Genomic DNA, 21,607 nt, shown 5'->3' with positions numbered 1-21,607 from the left:
GGTCACTTGAGGAGTGAATCATCGGACTGAAGATCTTTCTGTCTCGGTCTCTGCTCCTCTCTGTATATCTGACTTTCCAATACAAATTAAAAAAAAAACTTTTAAAAAAAGCAATTCTCTAGGAAGCCATCTCATTAAAGTGAGCAGTAATGTTTGATCTGAACATCAATTTTCAATCTTTTCACCACATTAAAACATGAGTGACATGATCACTGGGCTTGTGCAAGTCATCAGAGCATACAACACTGGCTGCATTTTGCCCTCACTGGTGGAACAAGGAAACAAGCACAGAAATAGAAAGTTTTTAAAATACTGACAAGATCAGTGTATACACAATACACACAGACACAGATTCAGGAGAGAAAGAGAAATGAGTGAATTAGATACATGCATACATACATATGTACATACGTACGAATCACTGAAGAAAAACAGCAATCCACTGTTAAATAGTAGTAATGAAAGATGAATTTATAACAAGAACATATGTACCAAAAGTGGGAAAGTTTTGAGTCAATAATCTAAGCGCAATCCATAAGCAAAGAAGAAAAAAAATCCCAAAGTAAGAAGGAAACAATAATCAGATAAATCAATGAAGTGGAAAATGTAAAAATGATGAAAAGTCAGTGAAAAAAGAGCTTGTTAGGTTAAAAGTATCAGTAAAAGTGACAAATCTGTAGCAATACTGACACAGCAAACAGACAAAAAGACATGAAATATGATTCAAATATATATATAAAGTACAGTATTTCATGATTCAACTTTGAGGACAAGGGTGATAGAATTCTGAAGAGCAAAACCTGGAAAGAAAATGAATCAGTAAGGCATTTGCTTTTTACTGCCACATTTAAAAATGCATTTAAATGACATATTTTTACAGCTTCTAAGTTCTTGACAAAAACTTAAAATGTGCCTTAATTTACTAAAAAGAATCATATCTGTTTTGATTATTATCCTTCCATTGATCTCTGGATTTTATGCATATTATTGGCTGTCGATGATTGGAAGATGTGATCCTGTTGATCTAGTTTCAAACTATGATCAGAGTTCATTTTTAATTCAGTGAGAACTGAACCATCTGTACAAATACACTTGATACATAAAATGCCAAATATAATAATATTCAATTATACATTAGTTTTTCATTTCAGAAAATTTAAGTCTTTATGTAACAAGATAGAACTCATAAAAACACATAATCACTTATGCACCATTAGGCTCCCTTGGAAAGAGTTGTTAGAATACATAAAGTGTGGCTTTGTTCACTCACACAAAGAATATGTTCTCTGCTTTTCCTGATTATAATACTTTCATAGAACAAAACGCATGTTCATAATAGGGCAAAATAGGATAATCGGTTTATTTATAAGTTGATATTATGCTTTTGAGCTTCACCTTTCTCCTGCTTTTATTCTGATGGAAATATAAATACTAAAGAAACTGGAAGGAAGCTGTGGCTTATACCCATTGTTTTGTTTAGTGAGCACCCATCCTGTCTGGAAAATGCCTCCATCTGGCATTCTCCTCCAGCACAGCCGTACTTAATACACTTTGACACCACCACCTTTGCCACTGGTGATCAAGTTAGGAAATGTGACCACAAAACTTGAAACCAAATTTATTTTCTGTCTTTAGTGGAAGAAATGTAAACCCAGAAGCTTTGATAATTCCTGATCCAGTCTGGATGGGATATAGTATAGACTTGTTTTGTTTTGTTTTGTTTTTTTCTTTATGTTTTCTTCTTGGGGGATTTGGGGGCGAATAATTCTATGCAGAAAGGAGCCAAAATGAGAACAGCAGACAAGACTCAGGCAGCATCAGGGTCTCTACTTCCACTTGCCTTAAGATCCAAATGTTTCTTCTCTTTGGTTCCCAGTACCTTTTAGCAAATTTCTTCATTTATATAGTTATGCTTTCATATATCCCTCAAAAGTTGCCTCTTATAATTACAAGTGCACTAATACAGGATCTCAAATTTTGTTGCTGTTAGGGTATTCATCTCGATACAAGTGTATTTTTCTTTGAGGATGTCAATGTCCTCTGGCCAGAGACCACTAGAAATATGCCTGTATTTGAAAAAGTCTGATTAATTTCTCCCTGCAACAAAGGAGAACATGCACAAGGGATATACGAGGGGGTGTCTGAGAAACAGGGAATTAGGAAGATGCTAGGATTTGGGATTTGATAGACTGGGGGAGAATTGGAAGAGGTGAAGCTCTGTGTTGAGTGGTGGAAGCAAGTGGGGTGAATTCTGTGATTGTGTATAGTAACATGTTTTATCAACACAAGGGGCAGGTTGCAAAAGATTGAGTATAGGATTGGCCAAGAAACTGCATCCATTCATCTAAGCTGCGATGGTGGTACATTTGATACTTGATGATTTGAACCGTGTTCTTATCCTGTCTTTTTCAGTCTGATTTTTGAGTAATCTTGCTTTTTGTCTTGAATCATCATTTTTCATCGAATGGCCTTGTCCGTGTTAATATTCCCTGTAAAAGGAGAAAGCCAAGACCTCCTTGTGTGATCCTGGATAATCCCTAGAACCCTAAAACTACTTTTCCCTTTTTCAATGCCCATTTCTGGCTAAACACAGAAAGAAGGAAGATAAAGGCCATTCATCCCATTAATCAGTATGTACAGATTGTCACTTCTATGATTTGTTGGATCAAGAGATTGCAATTAGATTGTACTTGGACTATCCTGTCCCTTGGGTTGTAAGTTGGTGTACTGACCCCTAAGTTGTGACACCAGTTGTACAGCCACATTTAAGAGTTTTTAGGGTCCATTGCAGTGGCCTAGCAGCTAAAGTCCTTGTCTTTCATGTGCCAGAATCCCATATGGGCGCCGGTTCTAATCCTGGCAGCCCCACTTCCCATCCATAGCCCCGCTTGTGGCCTAGGAAAGCAGTCCAGGATGGCCCTGGGCCTTCGAACCCTGCACCCGCGTGGGAAACCTGGAAGAGGCTCTGGGCTCCTGGTGTTGAATTGGCCCAGCTCCAGCAATTGTGGCCATTTGGGGAGTGTAAGCAATGGGTGGAAGATCTCTGTTTCTCCTCCTCTTTTATATCTTACTTTCGAATAAAAATGAAGTAAATCTTTCTAAAAAGCATTTTTATAGGATTTGTCACCAGTGGGAGCATGAATGATTTTCAGAAATAAAATGTTCTTAAATACTGAAAAATACTTTGTGGAAGGATTGAGGAGAAATTCTGTTTGTTATTTCAGCTTTACAAAAGATTTGGAACTTTTTACTTCCAAACCTTTAAAGAAATTCTATAATTTTTAAAAATTAAACTGATTTAAAATTATTTTGCATGAAGAATTTTAAAAATGATGACAATTTTGGGGCTGGAATAATGGGTAAAGCTGTCGCCTACTAGGGCCGCATCTGGTCACCTGTGCACTAGGGCCACATCAGATATGAGCACCTGTTCCCATCTCAGCTGCTCCACCTCCAATGCAACTCCTTGCCTCCGTCCTTGGGAAAAGCAGTGGATGACTGCCTAACTGAGCCCCTGCCACCCACACAGGAGATCTGGCAGGAGCTCCTGGCTCCCAGCTTTACCTGACTCAGTCCTGACCACTGTGACCATATAGGGAGTGAACTGGTAGATACAAACCCTCTCTCCCTGTCTTTCCTTCCCTCTATAAGTCTGACTTCCAAATATATAAAATACTTCTGCCTTTAAAAAAATGTGACAAATAGAGATACTCCGGAGTCTCATAAAATGCCAAATAAGAATAATTATGTGGATTTTTCAGTATTTGGGATAAACACTGACTCATAACTTTAATATTTAATAATTATGTGTGTTGAGAAACACTGAGGGGAAATATCATAAGACATTGTGTTTTTCCTCAAGTGACTAATATGAGTAAGTCTGCTTTGTTCTGTATTTGTTTTGCTCTTGCCTGTAAAACTACATAATCACAGGTATGTTTCCATAGAAACTGAATAAATGTTCATTATATGTTATTTAATGATGTGGAGCATTTGTTATGCATTTTCCAAGGAATTGAACATCATGCTTAGTTCATATGATATTATATTACATAAAATTACAACATTGAACCTCTTTAGTTAGAAGCAATGTTTATCTCATCAAAACCACTAATGTGCCTGGAAAAGTTGTGAAAGGTGACCCAAATATTTGGTCTCCTTCCACCTACCTGCTTGAGAGAGACCAGAGTGGAATTACTGGCTCTGGGCTTTCACCTGGCCCATTACTGGTTGTTGAAGTCATTTGACAAGAGTACCTGCAAATAGACGATCTCTTTGTATCTCTCTGTCTCTCCAACTTACAACCATGAGAATGTTGGGGTGATCTCACAGTGATAGAACCCCAGGGTATCTTTGAGGTGAAACTGGAAATTAAATTGACAGTTTCGGAGCTGAAAATATGAATACATTTGTGGCAGAAATATCCATATTACCAGTCTAAAAAGAAAGTTTCCTATCCTTGGTTGAGAAATAATACAAATTTTAACTTTAGTATAACATTCTTTAAGAGAAATTCTAACTTACTCAAAAGCAATTTTGAAAATAATTTTCTCAATTAAGAAATATAGTCCTGGAACCAATATTTGGCTTTCTTAAAAAGAATGGAAAATGTCTGGCCACTGCTTATTTGTTCCTTAATCTTTTAGTGGAACTTCCTGTAGAACCTGTATGAATCAGTCTTCTTTTTTTAAAAAAAGGTTTATTCATTTTTATTACAAAGTTAGATATACAGAGAGGAGGAGAGACAGAGAGGAAGATCTTCTGTCCGATGTTTCACTCCCCAAGTGAGCCGCAACGGCTGGTGCTGCGCTGATCCGAAGCCCAGAGCCTCTTCCAGGTCTCCCACGTGGGTGCAGGGTCCCAAAGCTTTGGGCCGTCCTCGACTGCTTTCCCAGGCCACAGGCAGGGAGCTGGATGGGAAGTGGGGCAGCCAGGTTTAAAACCGGCGCCCATATGGTATCCCGGCGTGTTCAAGGCGAGGACTTTAGTCACTAGGCCACGCCACTGGGTCCTGAATCAGTCTTCTTAAATGTATTTAAGTCAGTGGTAAATGCAAAAGGAATACTTATAAAAGAATACAAATCAGAGTCATCGTTCGAAGATACTTTGAAGATGTGTGAATACTGAGATTGATGTTGGTCTGAATGTTTCTGTAAGTTTCAGGACATGATTGACATGTTTGATAATCAAGTTTATTTTGACATTTGTGCTGAATTATTTTAACTGACACTGCTAGAATCATTTTGCCACTGTAACATAATGCATTTTCCAGATCTCTGAGGTGAATAGGTAGCAAATTCAGCCAATCTTTAGGGGAAATGGAAATGGAATCAGTAGCATCTCAGGTCACATTGGAATTTCATTCGTGTAACCATGATATAGCTTACAGAATGAGTTAATAAGCATTCCTTTAGTGAATGATTTGCTTTATCTACTACTAGTGTTTTAAAACCTTGCCCATGTTTAAGTATGTCATATTCAATAATATAAATGTTTCATATTTAATAATTTACTGTCTTGCTTCTTACAAACCTGAGAGCTTACAAACTGGAGTAGCAAAAATAGACAGTTCTTAAAAGTCACATGATTAAACAAAATGTTCATAAGTATTTGTGTTTTTTCTTTTTCTAGGGTCAGACATTGTTCAGTGGTTAATAAAGAACTTAACTATAGAAGATCCAGGTAAATAAGTCACTTTCTATTGTTAGAATTTTTTTCTGAATGTTTTTAAGAAGTATGTTTTGTCAGAAACATTTAAAATAACAAACAAGTAAAGCTTTAAGAAATTATTGTGTTGAAATTATCATACAAATTTTATCGTTATCAGCATTTATGAAGTTAAAATCTTATAACTTTTATAAGTTTTTACATAAATAATTTACCATTTTGTATTATTTAATTTAGGTAATCATAGTCATTAGTGTAGATAAGCTGTTTACATGTTTGAATAATTATACATATACGTTGAGTAATGAAATTCTGTTTATAAGATACATACAGACAAAACTTATTAGTGTATACTTTTTCTTTAACTCCATTTTTGACAATGCTGCTATAAATGTAATTTTACTTTTATATGCCGACACAAAAAATGTATGAATGAATGTGTGTGTGGTTTTCAATGTTTTTTCTAAGTCAACAAGCTATTCATTCATTGCGGTGGAAATTGTGTTTATTCTGCTGCAGGAAGATAATTTGCATAGTTTGAGATAATTTTATCCAGTTCACATTTTTTGCATTGCCTAGAACAAATTCCTGCATTTGAGACATTCAACAACTTTTAGAAAGCATCATGTAAAAACCTTTATTTATACAGCAAACAAGTCACAACATTGGGATAAAAATGAGGTATATATTATTTAGAGAAAAGAAAAAGCTGATAAAGAAAAGAATACTTTATAACACCTTATCAAAAACAGAATATAATGACTCAAACTGGCATAACAGGAAGAATCTCTGCTCATTAATCCATGTAATACACCATACCATTGTTTAGAGAGGAATATAGTATGGCATTCGCTTCTAACTCTGAATATTATCAATTTTAGATTATTTAGTACTAAAAGTACTTGAAGATATAAGACCCTACTGCCTTCTTGTTTTGCGATAACTTCTTAATGTCATGCATTGGAATAATGCAGCTCCAACTGTGACATACAGACCTGTGTATACTCATGCTCATTTGGTGCCTCAGCTTTTGAAACTGAATTTATCCTAGCAGATTAAGTGGCAATAAAACAATAAGAATGGAGCAGCTATTGCCAATATTGTATTATTACTAAGTGAAAATAAGATATAATTATGAGGAAAGGAAGCTGCAGTCTTACAGTTTATGTTTTAGCCTCATCTTAATGGCATGAATTCAGTGATGTAATTTCAGCCTTTAACCCAGAGATTGGCGCAATGACTGCTCTTCAGGGAATCACTGACAGAAAAAATGTTACAGATCAAAGGGTGAAGTGAATTTGCAGGAGGGTTAATTTTTGCATCATTAAGACTAAATATGTTGTCCAGTGATAGCCTGACAAACCATAAACATGCTTACAGTTATAATTGTTGGTAAGAGTCATTGCTTATACTTAAGTGTACATTGTTTGTTCAACACTTTAAGAAAGACTTCTAGTTTCCTTAAAGATGATATGCGAAGAGAGAGTTATTACAGGTTGAAACGAGTTTTTCAAGATGATAAGTTTTTAAAAATCTGTTGATTTACCTATGATGGTGTTCAGGGTTCTGCCCGCGGTCCTAAGGAGAGTGAGAAGCACCAGAGATTACTCTGAACATATAATAGATTGGAATCACAGGAAGTAATCAACCTGGTAGCCACTTTGACCCTAATTAAATAGTTATCAATGTAACTGGCATTGCGAAAAGGTGATGGTAAAATACGTTAAATCACTAATATAAATCTGGAAATTCTCATGAAGAAGTACTAGGGAAGTATTTAACTGGCAGATTTAATTTTAACTCTGTTAACTTTCTGAAGATGTTTGAGAGAGAGAACTCACACCCAGTTTCTATCTTATGCTTACATTTTCATTATTTATTTTAACAAGTTCTCTTCCAATAATATATGCTATGTGATAAATAATAATGTCTTACTTTATTCCTCATACCACTTTAAGATCACATGGCAGGTATTGTTATAAATATATTTTGTGACATTTGATGTCTTAGGATTGAATTGTGTATATTCTCCAAATTACTTGTTCCTCAAAAGGAGGGAGTCTTTCTGGGACAAATTTTTAGTTATTGACTAGATGAGCGGATTCTCCTTGGATAGCCCAATGCCATAGTTTCTCACTTTTGCTGCCCAAGCTAGAATAGCTTTTAAATAAAAATTTATATTCATATGTTGGCTTTTGAACAGACTGAGTATAGCAGGGAGTGAGGTACAACCTTAAGCAATCCTCGCCTAAAGGTTTGACTTGAATGTAGTGTTGTCTGAGTATAACCATTTTACTGTGATACATTTCTGTCCTGCTTCAATTTTGTTGTGAACCCAGCAGACTACAACATGCGCTTGATTCTTCCTTTGTATTTGCTTTTCTTGGTGAAAGAAAAAACTGTCCACACTTGCTGTTTATTATCATGCTACTTCAACTGCATTTGGTGCTGCTCATCTCTTGTAGTGAATGGCAAACAAAGTTGTGCACTGCCTTTTTTTCTGTGTTCTGCCTTTCCTGCCTTGCTTTGGGACTTTATTGGTAATCTACTTAGAATCTTTTCTACTTAGCACTGTAGTGTTATCTCAGAAGAAGCCTGAAACCTGATCCCATCCATGGTACAGTGATAGATTTTGGGAGCAAATGTTTAGTACCTTTTCTTAGCTTTAGCGCCTATGCAAGTTTCAACTTGTGTGTGGCACTAATCGTTTAAGTTTCTTGTTGCCTTCATACCAAAAGATGACATTTATGAGTGTCTTTTAAATATGCCACTAAGAAGTATTGTTTGTGCAGTGTGTGCATATTTAACTTACAGTTGCAAATTCTGAGTATAGACTCAACTGCATTAGTGTTAAACTATAGCTAATCTTTTAAATAAATGAATTCTTTAATATAATTGAAAGCTGGTATCCATCAATTGTGGAGTAGGGACAGAAAGTATGAAGAACTGAAATCTTTGTAAACCAACTTACACGTTGTTGAAATCTGTGTGTGTATGTGAATGTGTGTGTGCACGTGTAGAATTTGCTGTCACACAATTGGGTAGGCTGGCAATTCTGAAATGTACAGAACAAGCCGACAGGTTATATAGGCAAGAGCAGACATTTAAGGTATTCTTGGGAGGAAGTCTGGTTTTTGTTTGTTAGTTATTTTCTCTAAAGCTCTGACTTGATGATGGTTATCCATGTCATGAAAGACAACCAACTTTACTCAGAGTCCGTTGATTTAAATAATCATCTCATCTAGAATACTCTTCCAGATATATCTAGAAATTGTGTTTGACAAGCATATAGATAGTAGCTTAGCCAAGATGACATTAAAGCCTACTGTCTCCACAGGCACTGGTTAGCATACTGTTCGCCATCAGTACCTGCAGTTGGTGTCCCACTCCCTTGCTTCTGTGATGTTTGTTGTTCCTAGGCCTTCTTTCTGTTTATTGACAGACTTACTGTGAAGGAACAGCTGATAAAGACTGTTGTAGTTCTTAAGTCCCTACAGAGTATTTATATTTCAAATTAGAAAATATTTTGTATGTCTTAATGTCTTGTGCTGTGTTTCTGTCTCACTGTCAGCTGCATGAATGTAATACTGCTACACTCTTACCATTCTGCGGCATGACATTCTGTCCAAGGCTATCCAAGATTCCTGTGCCCAGGCACATCATACAGTTGTTCTGCTTTTTCTGGGTCCCATGCTCTCTGTGCGTGAAACAAGGAACTGATGGTCGCTTTTCTTGGTTGTAAATAGTTTTTACAAGTTTTCCTCTTTACCTGAAAAATAGTTACATTATGTCAGTTAGCTTTGCAATGTGATAAACCACTCCAGACCTTTGCAGAGTACCATTAACCATCAGTTATTTACTTTACCATTCTGGAGTTCGGCTTATTGCCTCTTCCCACCTTGATCTTCTTGGCTGTTTCCTGCCTTGCTGTCTGACATACTCAAACCAGCTGGTGGGTGGATATCTCAGATGTGTGACATATGGCACTTGGTAGGCCATCAGTGATATGTTTCTTATTCACTCATCCTCAGCCTGATCACACTTTTTTGTCACATGGTACCCTAAGGTTACAAGCACAACGTAAGTTTTTCCTTGTTACAAATAAGCACATACAGTTGATTTCAAAACATGTCCACTTGTAGCTCTATATATTATAGATTGTGTGCCTGAGAACTGAGGCATAAAGCTGGGAGTCACGGAACAGAGGTTTATTATGATCCCCTCTCCTGGGGCTTGTTAGAGATCCTGTGTGTGATCCAGCTCTCTTGGATGCCTTGTTTTTCACTCTGTCCTGGACAGAAACATATTGATAAATGTCATGCCTAGAGTTTGATGATGTCTCTCATTTTTGCCTGATCAGGTTAACTTTTGTATATTTATTATTAGAGTTACCAACTATTAAGGAAAATACTAATATGAGATGGAAATCTAATGAGAACTTCCGTATTTTCTCTTGTATAACATGGACAAGCCTGTTAAAATCAGAGTCCAGTGGACTTTTAAATCTTTAATTTTACTGAAGAACATTTTCTCTTACATCATAAGTTGGTATTTTTCAAACATCCATTTGCAAAACCAAAATGGAAATTGTCCTGCAGACCACTGGAAAAGCACTGGGATCCAATGATATTGTCAGATCTTTCTAGTAGCTGGCAACTCTGTTTCCTTCTTTTCCAGCCTTCACTTTCTAGGAAGCCAACTGGATTTTTGTGTTAAGAAAAAACTGGGGAACAAACAACATCTTCAGAAAAGGGAAAAAAAGAAGAAAAAATTAAAAATAAGTAGAAAGAACAAAAAAAATAAACAGGACCTGCTACATTTAATAAAGCTAGAGCACAAATCATCAACTAAAAATGTGCCTACTCATTCGAATTGCCACTCAGAAAATGCCAGCAACCATGAGTGATTATTTCTGCTGTTCAGGAGTCTCAGTCTGTGGGAACTGTCTGAAACGACAGGCTCCCTTATCTTATTAAAGATAGCACAGCATTTTCTTTTCCTATTTCCCAATTGAAGAGTGTGTTCAGTTGTGTGTGTGTGTGTGTTTTGAGAACTTTGAGAACAGTGTTACTTCTATTTTTATGACTTTATGAAGCTTTTCCTTTTGTTACAACCAAGACTGATCGAAACTGCTGGCTGCAACAGTACAGAGAGCATGAGAAGAGTGCAGTCTTTAGGAGAATTTTACCTCCCTAGGAAAAAGAAAAAGTGTCCTTCATCAGTTCCTTAATCTCCATTTCTTAACCCTCAGATCAGAATTTCTGAGTAACCTTTTCCAAAATCACTTTAAGATTAACTTCTGGTGCCGGCATTGTTGAGCAGCAAGTAAAGCTGCCTGTGGTGCCAGCATCCCTTATGGGCATCAATTTGTGTCCCAGCTGCTCACCTCTGATCCAAATCTCTCCTAATGTGCTTGGAAAAGCAGAGGAGTGCGGCCTAAGTGCTTGGTCCACTGCACCCATGTGGGAGACCTGGAAGAACACCTGGGCTCCTGGCTTCAACTGGCCCAGTTTCAGCCATTGAGACCAATTGGGAGTGAACCAGCAGATGGAAGATTTTTCTCTCTCTCCCCCACCCCACTACCGTGTGTGAATGGAGACTCAAGGTCAACTACAACAGTCAATAGACATTGGGAAGGTTGCCTCGTCCCTGAATCAGCGAAACTGACAGCATTTCAGAACTATCCAAACCACTTGGTCAGAGCCCTCAGAGTATGTTCTACACCAGAACCCTGGGATGATATTGGGTGGTGGTTCCCCATCCCTCGGTACTGGGACATTTGGGAGGCTGGGGGTGGTTTTGCCCTTTAACTCACCCCTTCTCCCAAAAACAAGAATAAATAGAGTTGGAAATAATGATTTCACACTTTGCCCTCAATCCTTCCCACCCTGGTCAACTATGTAATCATCATTAAAAATAAAAATTTAAAAAAATGCGATTTCTTTAAAATATTTTTCTCCAGTTGAAAGCAAGCAGAGATATTATCCAACTGCAGAAAATGTCCTAAATTTCTGAAACAGCATGAGGAAGTGGCTTTTCTTCTATGGATAGTGAGTTTTATGAGCAAGCACTAACTCCTGTTAGAGATAAAACATGATTTTTTTTTCAATTAAATGGCACGACATTTGGAAAACTCAAACCAAGGCAAGGTCGTAAGAAGAATGTCATTAAGTTGAGAAACATATACATCTTGGATTGGTTACTTACCTGCAGGCCCAACACTGCTAATAATGAAGCAAATGCTTTGGATTTTATTTGCTTTTTCTGAGTGCTTTGTCAAAAAATAAAAAGCCATTGGGATGTGTATTAACAAACCACAATTATTCTCTTTTTAAGCATGATTCCAGGTTAGAGCACTCACTTCTTGCTTAAAGGATATTAGTTCTAGATATTCACCTTCCTGTAATTCATGAAAAATTAGATAGGTCAGCTTTTCTGGAATGCCAGGTTCACGAGCACAACCATGGACAGTAAACAAAGATGTTGCGTAGATCACAGAGGATTCAGAACTGTCCCACTGAGATAGTTCTGCTCAGTCTGGTATGCAATGAACAGCCATTAAGGAGGAGAGTGCCTTGTCCCTCTATGTTTGGTAAATTTCCACTGACTGGCCCCATGATCATTGACTATGAGTTTCATTAATGCTTTGCAGTTCCTAACTGGACCCCCAGATGTGACAAATATGCCTGATTTACTAACAGATGTCCAACAGCAGCTTAATAATTCTTGGTCACTGATGTTTAAACATGAACAAATTATTTAACATATAAAGAGCCAACAGAAACTAATTTGTTTCTAACGGGAAATCAAGGCATCACACCCCTGCTGTTTCACAAAGCCATTTGCAAGAGAAATGTGAGTGAACAGTGGAGCAGGAAGAGTCTGGTGACCCCCTCACAGCTCTGCATCTGGGAAAAAGGGGTTGTCTACTTTTCACCTGCATTTCCTGCTGACTGTATGAAATGTTCAATCATTTTACACAGCGTGCAGGCGCTGCCACTGAAAGCTGAACAAATAATACTGTATGGTTGAAAAGGCCCCTGAAAGGGAAACTGAGGCATGTACATCTGTTTCAGGCTTATAAAGTCTGAGAAAAAAGATGCAAGTAAATTTGCTGTAAAGTGCAAAGCTTCAACCTAAGGAAATTGCAATTACTTATGCCACAGAGTGTAAAAAAATTCTCCAGTGATTTAAATAGGACCTGTGTAGGATGTTACATTCTTTGAAACATGAGGACAGTAGAGACCTAAAGGAGAGGCACTGAAAATACTAGAGTTTGAAAAAACAAATACATGAGTAATAAAATAAGGTCAAAAACACTTTTTGGAGACGCAAGTGTGAGGAATATAATGTTATGCCATTTTGCCACCTTTTAAGAGATGTGTTCATTGGCAACCAACTAAATGTTCTGGGCAGAGACTATGGCCCAGGACTTAGACCATGGCTAATGAACTTATCAAAGACAGCAGAAAACATTTCTCAGGGAAAGCTATTTTAAATGAGTGGGGAGACAGAGGGGGCAAAGTTGTTACTTTCATGAACTCTTTGGAAGTGGATTTGATGTTCCTGCTTCTCTGATTGGATCAAGTTAGAATAAGTTTTCTTTTGGCTGATTACAAAGTAACAATCTAAAAATTCTCCCTACAGTATGATATGATAAAATCAAAAAGGAAAGAAACAAAGTTGTAGATAGAACCAGCCATGCATTGAAAGGACTGTCCTTAAATCCTGTTTGCAGGATTATCACTTATATCTCCCACTGAAATTATTATACACTGAAATGTGATTTACTGTGATCATTAATATTCTTGTTGTTAGGTCTGGCATAGTAGCCTAGCAGCTAAAGTGTTTACCTTCCATGCTGCAGGATCCCATATGGGTGCCGGTTTGTGTCCCAGCGACCCCAGTTCCCATCCAGCTCCCTGCTTGTGGCCTGGGAAAGCAATTGAAGACAGCCCAAAGATTTGACACCCTGCTCCCACATGGGAGACCCAGAAGCAGCTCCGAGCTCCTAGTTTCAAATATGCTCAGCTCTAGCCATTGTGGGCACTTGTGGAGTGAATCATTGGACAGAAGATCTTTCTGTCTCTCCTCCTCTCTGTATATCTGACTTTCCAATAAAAATAAATATATATTTTTAAAAATTTTGTTGCCATATTTAGTTATCCTAATATCCTCTGTTCTACTTCATTGCAGCATTTTCCAGTCCTTCAATTTCTCATCTATTGTATAATAACTTTGTTATCTTCTTAGTATCCTTTCTATTTACAATTAGTTTTGGAAACCTAATTATGAAAACTCTTATGTACTGGATCGTTATGCTCCATCCACTTCTTAATTTTGCTCACTGTTGTATATATGCAGCCATTATATATATTATATATATTATTACATATATACATAGAAACGTCTGAACTTTCTTCTCATCTTGGGACCTAGAAGTCCAAGTGTCTAGCGGATCTCCCCTTGTGATTTAAAAGGAGCTTCACATATTCAAAGATCCCAAACTCATCTCATCACTTATTTACAGATTCATGTACATTTTGCCTCTTAAATATATTTCAGATCTTTTCATTGCTCCCCCTTCCTGCTGTCTCTCTCCTCATTTCAACCACAGTTACATCACACTGGGAACTACCACAGTCTTCTAATTCGTATTACTTCTTCCCTTCCCCCACACAAGATAATTCATATCATGTATCTAAAGTTATTTTTGCAAACCCAAATCTGTGTCTTCATTAAGATTTATTAGCTTTAACAGATCTCCCATTGTCCTTGAAAATTTAATTGGTGAAATTGGCAAATTAATGGGCACTTAACTATGTTATCTAACAGGATCAGTGCAATCAATCTGTTCTGAGAAAGCACTGACATAATTTTGAGCTTGTACATAAAACCTTCTTTAAATTAGCATGTCATTGCTTCTGTTCCGTTCACAGCTCATCGACCCACACTGTATCTTCCAGTTATGTTCCCACTTAACATTATACTCTTGATCACAACCATTTGCACACACGGCTTCCTTGCTTGGAGACTCTGCTGATCTCCTTGCTTTACAACTGTTTTTTTTTTTTTTTTGCTTAGGGATTTAATAACAATTCCACCAGGAAACCTCCTAAATTCACAAGATACAGAATTTTTCCCTGTTTATTTATTTAGTCATTTATGAAGCAGAGACAATGAGAATAATGGCACAAAGTCTCATTTTCTGTTTCACTTCTCAAATGTCCTCAAAGACTGGGCCTGGAACCAGGATTAACAAGATAATCCAGGACTCCACATGCAGGACAGAAACCCAGTTACTTGATCTGTCACCACTCCCTCCCAGGGTGAGCATTATCAGGAACCTGGAGACACTATCTAGAACCAGGGTTTGAACCCAGATACTGAGGTGGGCACAGGCATCCTGACAAGCAGGCTAACGGAGTGCAGAGGGTTCCAGATGAAAGATCGTTCTAGTAGCCTTTTTATTATGAAGGACTGGGAGAAATTTTTAGCTATTTTTCTCTGAAATATCTAAGTATAAACCGGAATTTTAAAATATGTATTGGCAGACTGAAATAAACGTTGTTCTCACGCTAGATATTAAATAAACATGTGGACAATGACATTTGGAGTTTTTATTACTCGTTTGTTCTAGAAATTTAACAGATCTTCAAATCACACTGTAGGAAGCACTGTGACTTTTTAGAAATAAACAACAAATTCAAAATACGTATATACACATGACATATTTTCCTCCTAATCATTCTCCCAGACTATTGATTGGGTAGTTTAAATCAAGGTATTGATTCTTTGAATTCAATCAGTTAAAAATAATATATCAGTCAAAATGAAACAAACTTTTATCCTATAATTAATATAACAACATGGAAAAAAGCAGTGTGGGGAGTGAAGGGGAACTGTATCATGAAAAATGTTGGATAAAAAAGAGAGTGAGTTCAATGAGAGGGGAGAAACTGAACACTATAACCAATATTTAGTAACATGGAAGAGCAAAATACATATATACACATGATATATTTTCCTCCTAGTCAGCTGAAGTCCATGTTTACTTTGGATTTCCTTTACTTTTTACTTATTGTTACTTCTTGCCCCAGAATTCCATCTAAGACACCAACTTAGAGTTGTCATGTCTCCTAAAATCTTCTAGACTGTAAAGATTTCTGAGATTTTTCTCATTTTTTGATAGTTTTGAAAGCTTTAAGAAGTATTGATCAGGAGTTTTACAACATATCTCTAAATTGGAATTTGTTGCTTTCTCTTATGATGAGAATGGAGTTATGGACTTGGAGGGACCACAGAGGTAGAGTACCATTGTTATCACATGAATATGTCCTTGAGTTTGCCATCCCTATTATTAGTATTACTCTATCCTGAATGTCACAAGGTGGAACCATATAATCTGTAATTTTCTTGAGGTAGATTTATTACAGTTAATAATGTACATATAAGAGCATGCTCTGTGTACCTGATGCAGCATTGTTGGGATACGGTTCACTGTAAAATGACTCCTGTAATTTTTTTTTAATTTGTTTTAATTTGGAAGGTAGAGAGAAAGCAAGGTAGAGAACTCCTATTTACTAGTTCACTCTCTGAATGCCTGCAACAGCTGGAGTTTAGAAGACTGAAGCTTTTTGACCTTTAAAGAACCATTTTTTTTTTTTTTTTAAGATTTAAATGTTTGTTTGAAAGGCAGAGTGACAGGTAATGTGGGAGCCAGAAAAAGGAGGAGAGGGAGGCAACTGGAAGCTCCCCAAGTAGCCACTTCAACTGAAGCCAGGAACCGGCAACTCTATGTGGGTCTCCAACTTCAGTGGCAAGAGGCCAAGCACTTGCAGCATCTGACAGTGCTTTCCCAGGCGCAGTGGCAGAAAGCTGGATGAGAACTGGAACTTGTGGAACTCTTGCCAGCACTCTGAGGTGGAATGACATTGGGAGCTTGCCATTGCATCGCAGCAGCAGCCCCCAAGAATCAGGTTTTGACTGTTGATTTTTCTTTATTGTTCTGTTTCCAAATTCATTAATTTTTGCAATAGTATTGTTATTTATTTTTTTTTTCCTCCCATGTAGTTTTGCCTTTACACTTCAGGGTTGGCACTGAAATAAAATCTTAGGTTATTGATTTTCTTTTAAATTTTTGTGTTTTAAATATTTACATTATGTCCTATATTTTTCCTCTTAGCAATTCCTTAGCAACAGGCCACCTGATTTGATAACCAATTTACATATTAATATGGCTCAAATTATTTTGAACTTCGCCTATATCTTTTCTTTAGCCTATATATGACTGAGAAATGTGTTATCTCATTTCCAGATATTTGGGGGTAGGAGAGGTGGCTTACATCAATCTTTCTGTTATTGATTCTGAATTTCTTTATATTAGAATATACTGTTTTCTGTTCCTTTAATGTGTTGAGGTATGTTTTATGACCCAGAATCTATTCTATCTTGTTGACTATTTCACATATGTTTCCAATTCACGTATACTTCACAGTTGTGAAACACTATGTTTTATACAAATGTGAATTGGTTTGCAATGACTGATAGTGTTTTTCAGGTTAATTATGTTCTGCCTGTTTGAGCAATCAATTAAAAAATGATGCTCAAATTGCAAACTGTAATGACTTAGTCTATTTTCTTCTTTTCAGTTTTGTCAGATTTGCATTACTATTTTGTCATTCTGTTGTTAAGTGTATACCTACCATGATTATTATATAGTCTTAGAGAATTTATCTCTTTAACACTATATAATGTCTTGTACTGTGCTTGGTAAGCTTTCTTGTTATGAAGCCTACGTTATCTGAAAATAATATGGCTACTATATTAAAAGATTCTGATGTGGATTCATAAGCACCATATTTTTTCTTTACCTGTTTGAATCCATTACAATTGTTTTTGTGTCTTTATCACTTTATTTTACTGGCATCTCTAATTTTGAGCACTTCCATGATTCAGTTTCATCTTATCTCTTAAGATCTAAATCATACTTTTTTGGTAAAACATTTGGAATTTTCTCTAGAACCTACAATATAAATTTCAACTCATTTAATCTCATCTGAAAAGTGCCTGACTGGTTTATAGGCCCAGCAGGTAACATGATAGAGTATCATCCTTGTCTTGCCTTATAACGTTACTGTCACCAATTTCACTTGCCCACATATTAGAATCATCTAATATACTGTTGCTATGAGTTCTTTAAAGAAACATTTATGGGGCCCGACACGATGGCGTAGTGGTTAAAGTCCTCGCCTTGAACACCACCGGGATCCCGTATGGGCGCCGGTTCTAATCCCGGCTGCCCCACTTGCCATCCAGCTCCCTGCTTGTGGCCTGGGAAAGCAGTCGAGGACGGCCCAAAGCCTTGGGACCCTGCACCTGCGTGGGAGACCCAGGAGAAGAGCTGCTGGCTGCTGGCTTTGGATTGGTGCAGTACTGGCCCGTTGGGGTCATTTGGGGAATGAATCATCTGATGGAAGATCTTCCTCTCTGTCTCTCCTCTTTGTGTGTCTGCCTTTCCAATAAATCTTTAAAAAAAAAAAGAAAAAAAGAAACATGTTTTCCTAACAGTATGAAAAATGAAACACTATATTGTGCCTTCATTTATTCATTTGCTGATATTCTTCCATTATTATGTATATCTAACTTTCTGACTTACCTCACATTCCTAGTAAAACCTTTCCTTTTCACTGCAGAGAAGATCCACTGGTGGTGTATTCCTCAGCTTTTGTTTGAGAACTGCTTATTCTTTTTTACTGAGGGATCATTTCATTGGTTATTGAATACTAGCTGATAGGTTTCTTTCTGTCAGCACTTGAAATATTTCACAGTGTTCTCTGTTCCTGCACAATTTGTGATAACCACAAAACTAAATTTTTATCCTATTTCTCTGTAGGGAACTTTTATTATTCTGGCTCCTTTCAAGATGATGTTTTTTTGATTTTCTGCAATACTAATGCATATGTAGGTTTAGAATTTTTCATATTTGTTCTTATAATTCTCTGATTTTCCTGGATCTGCGATTTGGCATTTGCCAATTTGGGGGAAGTTCACAGCTATTACATCAATATTTCTTCTGCTATACTCTGATTTCATCCTGGAATTCCAATTATATATATGTATATATACATATATGTATATATATGTATATATGTATATATGTATATATATATATGTGTGTATATATATATACATATATGTATATATGTATATATATATACACACACACCTTTTAATGTTTCTTGTTTCTTGTATTTTCCTTTGGTTTTTTGCTCATTATTTTTTTCTACTTAGAATTCAGATTGGAAGATTTCAATAGATCAAACATCAAGCCACTGTTCCTTTCCTCAGTCTTCTGTAGGCTACTAATAAGCCTTGTAGGATATTTTTCATTTCTGTTACAGTGTCATATTTTCCCATATTTCTAGCACTTTTTGCTCTTTTAGTCTCAGAATATCTTTCTTTGAATCTGTTTCTTATGTTACTCATCAATTCTTTTGTTTTTCATCTTGTTTTTTATGGTACTTGAGTATTAATTATAAATATTTTATTTATTTTAATTTATAATTCCAACTTCTATCTTGTATCTGAGATTGGTCTTCTAGATTGTTTTTGTGTCTTTATATTGTCTCTGTTTTCTTCTTACTAGTCTTAAAATTTTTCATTGGAAGCCAGCCGTCTTGTATGGAGTAAGTGGAACTCAGGCCTTTCAATGTGCTGATTAGTCTAATTAACAGTTAACCTATTTGCAGTTTAATGTTTGCTTTAGCTAGCAATGGCAGGGAATTCAAGTTTGTGTGCTGCCTTGTTTTTACCCTGTTCTTGATTTCTGTTTCTTTCAAGATCGCAGTTCCAACAGTGCCCATGTACTAGCACACTTCCTACTGTAATTGGAGCATCTAGGTATGACCTAAATGGGAATCTTCCATAAAATCTCCGTCTTTGTGACTCGGTGCATCGATCGTTATTTGCCCAGTGGTATAGCTTCTGTATCTTCACCACTATCTTCATTACCCAGTTGTCTCTTTCCTAAATTGTGTTATTAAATTTCTGGTCTTGTTAACTGTTGTGTGTTTTTCTTTTTTTTTCTCACTTAAATGATATGAAAAGTTTAGGAAGTTCTGACTTGTGCCGATACTAATGCCCTTCCATGATGAGAAATAACGCCTGGCAGTGTCTTTTCTGATTGAATATATGGATGCAGCTTCTTCTACTCCAAATAACACAATATTGATAATGTCTCTGAATGAGTGTCCATATACTGCCTTTCCAATAATAAATAAAATCTAAAAAGAAAAAAAAAACCCAACCATTTAGGGGTTGATGTGGTGGCTCAGCAGGCCAAACCTTTCATCTGCAAGCACTGCCCATCCCGAATGGGCTCCATATGGGACCCAGGGTTTGTGACCCAGCTGCTCCGTTTCTGATCCAGCTCCCTAATTGTGGTCTGAGAAGACAATGTTGGACAGCTCAAGTCCTTGGGTCCTTGTATCCACATTTGAGAACTGGAAGAAACTCCAGTCTCCTGGCTTCAGATCATCCTGAACTCTGACCTTTGTGGCCTTTTGGGGAGTAGACAGTGAATGGAAGACCTTTTTGTCTGTCTCTCCTTCTCTCTGTAAATCTACCTTTCCAATAAAAATAAGTAAGCATTTTTTAAAAAAGAAAACAACACCATTTGGTTTCACACCAAATACAGTCAGGTATTTTGTTAACAGGGATGAGTGATTGGCTAATTCCAAACTATTTGTATACTTTTACAGCTAACTTTTGAAAATATATAAGTAGAAAATGCACATAAATATACATGCTGTCTATTTGGAATAAACATTGCATTGGTTCTGTGTGTGCAAAGCTTTATACTATAGCAATCCTAGTTAATTATGAAGATGGAGTTTTCGGCAACTGAAATTAAAATCTGAGGTATTTAATAATATTTTTTCTTTCTGTGGGAGCATTGAAGCATGGAAAATGACCACAGTGAGAAAAAAATAAAACAATTTCCTTTATAGAAATATTTATTTATTTGTTTGAAAGGCAAAGCTAAATTGAGAGAGAGAAAACTTTCATTCACTGTTTCACACCCCAGTTGCTACAGTGGCTAGAGCTGCATGTATCTATAACTGGAAGGCAGGAATTTCATCCAGGTCCCTTATATGGATGCCAGGGCTCAAGCTCTTGGGCTGTCTTCTGCTGTATTCCCCGGCACGTTAGCAGGGAGCTGGATTGGAAGTGAACTAGCCAGGACAAAACTAGCTCCAAGATGGGATGCCAGCATCACAGCTATCCACTTTACATGCCATGCCACAACACTGGCACCGAATTTCCATTTGATACCAGAGGCCAAGTAAACATGGTGATTTCTCTAGCAGGATTTCCATCCCGCATTTGCATTGCAACCATGCCAATGGAATCACAGTTGAAAAAAATTGTTGACCTACATCTTTGTTTACAGATGCCAGCTCTGAGGTTCTTAGAAATGAGATGACTAACTCATGATAAGCAGTAATTACACAGAAAAGGTTCAATTAGAATTATGTTCCCATGACTTGCAATTGAGTATGTTTTCTCTGTGATACCTACATGCGCTTGGTTTGTTTAACGATGAATGCGCTCTCTGATTTGTAGTAGCATATGTTACAGAAATGTAAAGTCAAGGCTCAACTTTCATCTAGTTCATTGATTCAGATTAACTGGTAGAAATTTTGCATCACATATGAGGAATTTTAGATAGATCATTGCTCTCCACTATAATGTGCGATTGCCTTCCTCTCCATTCTGACAGTCATCCCTGTGCTATTGTTCATCATATTACTACTCCTCGATCAGGTTCTGTGTGTCCTCCGTCCATTCTTTTCCACTCTCCTGATCCAGGGGATTTTTCTCATTGACTTCTGGCGTTTATGTTTTGGTTTTGTGAACCCAGCACAGAACATGCTGC

At 36.8% G+C, this 21,607-nt stretch overlaps 1 protein-coding gene across 5 annotated transcripts in view; it reads left to right on the top strand.

The window, feature by feature from the left end:
• RGS7 (regulator of G protein signaling 7) overlaps nucleotides 1–21,607 on the top strand; it is a 375,770-nt gene that overhangs the window by 270,250 nt on the left and 83,913 nt on the right. For all 5 annotated transcript variants that reach the window (XM_058669395.1, XM_058669397.1, XM_058669394.1 and 2 more), the window contains exon 4: nucleotides 5,632–5,682. In XM_058669395.1, coding sequence (XP_058525378.1) covers nucleotides 5,632–5,682 — 51 coding nt within the window. The remainder of the gene's footprint in view (nucleotides 1–5,631; nucleotides 5,683–21,607) is intronic.

The sequence above is a fragment of the Ochotona princeps genome, chromosome 10 (assembly GCF_030435755.1).
Source record: "Ochotona princeps isolate mOchPri1 chromosome 10, mOchPri1.hap1, whole genome shotgun sequence".
In the NCBI taxonomy this organism is placed as follows: domain Eukaryota; kingdom Metazoa; phylum Chordata; class Mammalia; order Lagomorpha; family Ochotonidae; genus Ochotona; species Ochotona princeps.
This window is presented reverse-complemented; position numbering and strand designations above follow the sequence as displayed.